General features: G+C 37.8%; 1 protein-coding gene across 2 annotated transcripts in view; it reads left to right on the top strand.

The window, feature by feature from the left end:
- Positions 1-7,500, top strand: part of LOC119575384 (arylsulfatase I-like) — a 142,843-nt gene that overhangs the window by 134,237 nt on the left and 1,106 nt on the right. For both annotated transcript variants that reach the window (XM_037922967.1, XM_037922975.1), the window contains 5 exons: positions 603-700; positions 4,694-4,830; positions 5,368-5,628; positions 6,009-6,175; positions 7,236-7,500. The exon at positions 7,236-7,500 is cut by the window's right edge and continues 1,106 nt beyond it. In XM_037922967.1, the coding sequence (XP_037778895.1) occupies positions 603-700; positions 4,694-4,830; positions 5,368-5,628; positions 6,009-6,175; positions 7,236-7,420 (848 nt within the window). In that variant the 3' untranslated portion in view covers positions 7,421-7,500. The remainder of the gene's footprint in view (positions 1-602; positions 701-4,693; positions 4,831-5,367; positions 5,629-6,008; positions 6,176-7,235) is intronic.

Raw genomic sequence — 7,500 nt, 5'->3', positions numbered from 1 at the left:
TTGTGATTCAGTGTTGGCTAATGATGATGATAATGATGATGATGATGAGGATGATAAGGATAGATGAATAATAATCATACAATAATAATAATAATAATAATAATAATAATAATAATAATAATTAATAGTAATGATGATGATAATAATTATAATAATTATAACAATTATAATAATTATAATAATTATAACAATTATAATAATTATAATAATTATAATAATAATAATAATAATAATAATAACAATGATATATAATGAGATGATGATGATGATGATGATGATGATGGGATGATGGTGATGATGATTGATGTGATGATGATGATGAATGATGATGATGATGAGAGGATGGATGATGAGGGATGATGATGTTGATGATGATGATGATGATGATAATAATAAAGATAATAATAATGATAACATCTTTAGCCAAATTAAAATAGGAATCAATATTTAACTGCTAAGCATGAAATCACAGCTCAGGTGATGAATCAACAACCATGCCATTACCAATCAAGACTTAGACTGATTATCAACATCAGGGTAATAATTGCACCAATCACCTTCATCTTGCTTCTTGCCATCCCTTCATTATACCTACTTTACAGGTATGCTGAGTGCGCTAGACGACCTGATTGGCCATGTCGTGAGTGAACTGAAGAAGTCAGATCTTTATCACAACTCGATCATCGTTTTCACCACTGACGTAAGTGTGGGAGGATAATGGTAATTCGTCCATATTTTCTTTTGGGATCTTGGCTGTACCGGGGAAAAGGAGGAGGAGGAGGAGGAGGAGGAGGAGGAGGAGGAGGAGGAGGAGGAGGAGGAGGAGGGGAGGGGAGGAGAGGAGGTGGAGGAGGAGGTGAGAGGAGGTGAAGGAGGAGGAGAGGAGGAGGAGAGGAGGAGGAGGAGGAGGAGGAGGAGGAGGAGGAGGAGGAGGAGGAGGAGGAGGAGGAGGAGGAGGAGGGGAAGTAGTAGTAGTAGAAGTAGTAATAGTAGTAGTAGTAGTTAACCAGCCTGGAAATACGAACCACGTAGTTTCCTTGTAAAAAACAAAACAAAACAAAAAAAACGTGGTTATTAATATTTATCACTACTGTTATATTTATTCCGGGTATTTTTTCATCCTGTCTTTTTCTTCTTTTTAAATACAAACACACACACACACACACACACACACTCACACACACACACGCACATATCATATATATACTAAATATATATATATATATATATATATAATAATATAATAATAATATAATAATAATAAAAAGAGAGAAATGATACCTAAAAGGTACCACCGCACTCTCGTGGAAAGGAACTGGGGACCCTACCACGTACTCACTCCAAGAGCATCACAACATGAAAACTACAATTAAGTATCATGCTGTGATCACGGCGGCTCAGACATGAACCTACCGTTAAAAAAAAAAAAAAAACACACATATAGATATACATATGCATATTAATTTATATTTATATACATACATACATATATATACATGAATTTATATATATTTATATGTTTATTTATTTATTTATTTATGCACACGCGTACAGAGTAAGAGTACTATGCAAATAGCTCTGCAGGTGTTTGACCGCATTTGTATATATAAGAGATGTAATCAGGCTACTTGAGACACACAAAAAAAACTCCTCTTTTACCGGCTTGGGGGTACAAAGACAAAAAAATTGTAGAAAAAGGAAAAAAATTAGTAAAAAAAGAAAGAAAAATGGTAGAGGAAAAAAATACAAAAAAAAAGAGAGAGAAAAAAAAAGTACAAAAAAAAAAACGAAAAAGAAAAGGAAAAAACAAAGAAAGAAAGAAAGAAAGAAAAAAAAGGTACAGAAAAAAAAGAAAGAAAAAAAAAGAAGTTTAGCGAAAGTGCATCGCGGAATGACGACCAGCCAAGGACTCTGAAAATACGACCTTCATAAATTCCAAAAGGCTTTCCAGAGTACGACTTTGATCTATCGGCTCAGCCAATAAGAATCGGTAATTCGTCATTTCGTAATCGCCTCGGGCTGAAAAAGAAAAAAAAAATATGATGAGTTTTTTTTTTTTTTTATTTATTTATTTTTTTGTAAGACGTAATTAGCCCTGATTAACCTCCGTACCTTCTTCGATCGGGGGTAATGGGGTTAATCCGCTTAAAGCCCCCGAAGGCGCTGGGGCACGACTTGGCACCGCCGGGGTTGAGGTCTTCGGGGGGGAGGGGGGGGGGGGGCTTGCTTGCTTGAGATTTGCGAAGTTCTGGCTTCGCCCGGGCCTTTCACTTATGGCCCGGCAGGGGGGGGGGGAGGGGATGAAAATAGCATGAGGGGAAGTGTGGTTTGTATATGCGTGTGTCTTGAGAGGAGAAGAGACGAGAGAGAGAAGAGAGAGATAGAATAGATAGATGAATAGATAGATAGATATAAAGATTTATATATACATATATATACACACACTTTAATCATTCATTTATGCATTATCTTCTCTGACTTCCTTTGTTTCTTATTCTTACTCTTCTTCGTTTCATTAACTTCGATGCATTATGTGCATGCTTTTTTTTATTATTTTTTTTATTTATTTTTTAAAATTTTCCGTTTTTCTCTTCTTTTCTCTCTTTCTTTCCTTTCCTATTTATTCACTTATTATGTTGTTCTTTTTTGTTTTCTTTTTCCTCGGTTTCTATTCTATTCTGTATTTTTTGCGTTCTTTATTTTCTTTTTCTTTCTCTTTCCTTTCTATTATCCATCTCCTTTCTTTCTTTTTTTTTTTTTTTTTTTTTCCCTTGTTTCTATTTTTCTTTCTCTTCCCTTTCCTTTCTTTATTTTTTTTCCTTCTCTTGTTTTTTTGCCCTTTTTTTCTCGTCTCTTTTTTCTTATTTACTTTTCCCCCTTTTCTTTTCTTTCTCTTTTTCTCTTCCTCTTCCTTTCCCTCTTCACCTCTCCTTTACCCCCCTCCCCCCTCCTCCCCCCCACCATCCCCCCTCCTCCTCCCCCCCCCTCTCCCTCACTCCAAACGAACATTCACAAAAATAGAGAAAAAAAGAAATGGAAAAACTCATTAACAAGATTTGTAATGTACTAAATCTCCCCCCAGATTTGTTTATATGTAAATTTGAATGAGCTCATAAACTCGATCCTCTTATCCTCTCTCTTATCGCAAGAAACATGGTGTCTTATCGCAGAAGCGTATCAATTGCGTGTGCTTGGTTCGAGTGAGTAAACTGTGCGTTTTTTTTAAGGGGGGGGTGTTGTTTGTTTGTTTGTTTCTGTATGTGTGTGTGTTTGTTTGTTTGTGTGTGTGTATGTGTGTGTGTGTGTGTGTGTATGTGTGTGTGTGTGTGTGTGTGTGTTTGTTTGTTTGTTTATTTGCTTGTGTGTGTGTGAAGATGAAATGATGATGATGATGATGGTGATGGTGATGATGATGATGATGATTATAATGATGATGAAGATGAAGATGAAGATGAAATGAAGATGAAGATGAAGATGAAGATGAAGATGAAGATGAAAATGAAGATGAAGATGAAGATGAAGATGAAGATGAAGATGAAGATGAAGATGATAATGATAATACTAGTAATAATAATACAATACATACAATGTAATGATAATACAATACAAACAAAAATAACGATAACAACATCAACACTAAATGAAAAGGCTAAAAACATAAAGCTCTCTCAAACTTATCAGAAATATAAACATGATACTTGGTACGAACAGCTTAACCATAGTAAAAGCTAATCTACCTTGGCTAAAGCATGATATGTGTTTCCTCGTATATAATGAAAATGAATTTCTCTCTCTCTCTCTCTCTCCCTCTCTCTATCTCTCTCTCTCTCTCTTTCTTCTCTCCCTCTATCTTCTCTCTCTCTCCTTTCTCTCTCTCTCCCTTTCTCTCTCTCTTTCTCCCTCCCCCCACCTCTCTCTCTCTCTCTCTCTCTCTCTCTCTCTCTCTCTCCCTTTCCCTCTCTCTCCCTCTGTACAAAATGTAAATGAAAATTTTCCCTGACTATTACACGTCGTAAAGGGAATGTGTGCCTCGCAGATAATGTAACTTACACCTTTAAATTACCCTCATAATTAGATGATAATCATGTAGTCTTAAAATAGGGTTCCAGCAAGTATATCACTGGAATGCTTGGGATCCTGTAGTGTTACGAAATGATGGTAGTAATAACACTATAGATATGATGATTATAAAGATTATTATTAATGTCTTTACTATTATAATTTTTTTTTGTTATTATTTCTGTTATTATCGCGTTTAGTATCATTATTAGTTATTGATTATTATTATAATCACTGCTTATACTACTCTGTTATACTACTGATACTACTACTTCAGCTACTACTATTGCTACTACTGCTACTACTATTACTATACTACTGCTACTCTTATTATTAGTACTACTATTACTACTTCTTCTATTACCTACCATTCCTTGTACTGCTACCACCATCACTACTCCGACTATAACTAAATTTATCACTTCTACTACTACGACAACTACCAGTAACACAACTGCTACTACTACTATTGCACACTACTACCATTACTATTACAACTATTACTACTCTCCTCCTATTACTACTACTACAACTAAGTTATTAGAATGATATCTACCTACAGTATTATATCTTTATTGTTAGGCTTACACTAGGTACCTCCTCTGACGTCATTATATGTGACCTTATTTCACAGAACGGCGGCAATATCAGGTCAGGAGGCAACAACTTTCCGCTGCGAGGGAATAAAGGAGGCGTGTTCGAGGGCGGTACGAGGGGCGTGGCTTTCATTCACTCTCCTCTGCTGCCGAAAACAGGGTTTAAATACGATGGGTAGGTCGGTTGCTGAGGAAGAGGTTTATATTTTGGAAACAGTGTTTTTTTTTTTTATTGTGTATATATTTTTATTTCATATCTACTTATCTATCTATTTTTGATTTATGTTTTCTTTCATATTATTCTGTATTTAAGTAATTTTAGTTGCTCGATCTGATGTATTTTAGACGATATTTGAATGATTATTTAAACTAATTTCGTATCCTCATTACCAATATTATGTGATGCGAATTAATTTTGATATAATCTTATTCCTTTGTTATTTCCCTCTCTTCAGTTTATTAATTGAATATAACATATTTAAGCTCTTAATGTCAAACAATGACAAACCATTATATCTATCACATTCATTCTATAACAAAATTAAGTGAATAGATAAATATGTAAATAAATAAATAAACAAGCACATGCACATATAAAGAAATAAGTTAATAAATGAATAGACAAACGCATAACTGAATAAAAACAGCAAAAAAAGAAAAGAAAAAAGAAGATATTCCCCACAATCTTAAAATTCGAGACCCTTGCTCACAGGCTGATGCACATAGTGGACTGGCAGAGTACTCTCCTACACGCCGTGAGAGCTACCAAGTCCCCCTTCAGGAAGCGAAGGGGCGGGGGGCATGTGACGACCCCAGAGGACGACGACCCCGACACCTGGGAGGACGACGACCAGCCCCAGGGGTGGGAAGGCGACGGACTCAACCTGTGGGAGGCGATCACGACCAACGCGGAGTCGCCAAGGTCGTCCTTTGTTTACAATGTGCGGAAGGGGCCGCTGAAAGGGGCGATACGGTGTGTTAATGTTTTTTTTTTCTTCTTTTTTTGTCTTTTTTCTCTTTCGCTCCTTTTTCTGTGTCTGTTTCTGTGTTTGTGTTTCTTTCTTTCTTACTCTCTCTCTCTCTCTCCCTCTCTCTCTCTCTCTCTCTCTCTCTCTCTCGCTCTCTCGCTCGTAGTCTCTGTCTCAAAAAAAAAAAAAAAAAAAGCATAAAACACTCCTTTCTCTTTTTCTAAAGATCTCTCTCTCTCTCTCTCTCTCTCTCTCTCTCTCTCTCTCTCTCTCTCTCTCTCTCTCTCTCTCTCTCTCTCCCCAAAAAAATCTTCATTTGATCAATACCACTTACCATTCCTTCACCTCAATTCCCTCAGCACTTACTTTTACCCCTCTGTTCCAGGAGGAAGCACTGGAAGCTCATCGTAGGCGGGGGTGGGCGGTTCGACGGGTGGGTGCCGCCCTCAGACGTGGCAGCAGGAGGAAAATTTGGCTTCCTACCCACTCACTGTTGCTCGTCTTGGTACACTACTATGCCTGCAAATCACGTTGTGTTGTATAACTTGAGGGGTGGGTATATACGTGTTTTTCTTTTTGTGTGTGATGCTGATTTTTATTATTGTTCCTGATTTTGTTGGTATTGTTGTTTATTATTGTTATTAGGTTTAGTATTATTGCTGTTATTGTTGTTGTAATTATTGCGGTGTTTCTGAAAGAGTTAGTCGTACAAATGTATATCGTTTTCGTGAAGGGAACGAAAGAATAACCACAAGAATTATTTAAGGAATTTGGAGATACAGCAAATTATGTTATACACCACCAACAACAACAATGCAAACAACACCACCATCACCACCACAACTACAACCACCACCAAATAAAAAACTAGATTCCAACCACCACAAGATAAAAAAAAATATAATTCCCATTCCTCACCTTTCCCCTCCTTCTCGCAGACGTCACCCACTGATTTCTTTAATGCCAGACAGATAAACTGAATTAAAGATATACCAACCCCACCACCAACAACCTTATGAGCCACCGCCACAACCAATCACAACCTCCACCAGCCAAAAACACGACAAGAAAAAAAAATTTCAACCCTCGCCCTTCTCTTTCTTCCTTCTACAAACGACCCCCTCGAAACCACAGACAGAAATAATAAAATAAGGTCAAAATATACCACCACCATAACCACAACCACAAAAAATATATAATTCCGCCCCTCACCCCTACCCCCCTCTTTCTCTCCTTCTTGCCACAGACGACCCACTGGAAACCACAGAGATAAATAAAACTTAATTCAAAATATACCCCCACCAACACCATTACCACCACAACTACCACAACCACAAAAACCTAAAAATTCCCTCCTCACTCCCCCCCCCCCCCTACACATTCTCTCTCTCTTTTATCTTCCAACAGACGACCTTCTCGAAACCACAGACAGAAATAAATAAACCTTAATTCAAAACCTACCCCCACCACACCATTACCACCACAACTACCCAAAACCACCACCACCACACCTAAAATTCCCCTCCCCCCCTTCACCACCCCTCACACTCTCTCTCTCTCCTTTATCACACTCACACTCTCTCACACTCTCTCTCTCTCCTTTCTCCCACAGACGACCCGCTGGAAACCACAGACGTCTCCCACTTATTCCCTGAAGTGACGTCCACTCTGAAGTCTCGCCTGAGGAGGTACGCGGCCCAGAGCGTCCATCCGCACACCCCGAGGGACGACCCCAATGGACACCCGAGGTTCCACGGGGGTTTCTTCTCCCCTGGGTGGTGCGATGCGGTCGTCTAGAGCGATTTTCCCTCACACTTTTATTATTATTGTTGTTATTATTATTTGTTTGTCGTTATTTAGTGCCATTTTTCTCACTT

The sequence above is a fragment of the Penaeus monodon genome, chromosome 1 (assembly GCF_015228065.2).
Source record: "Penaeus monodon isolate SGIC_2016 chromosome 1, NSTDA_Pmon_1, whole genome shotgun sequence".
Taxonomy (NCBI): Eukaryota; Metazoa; Arthropoda; class Malacostraca; order Decapoda; family Penaeidae; genus Penaeus; species Penaeus monodon.
This window is presented reverse-complemented; position numbering and strand designations above follow the sequence as displayed.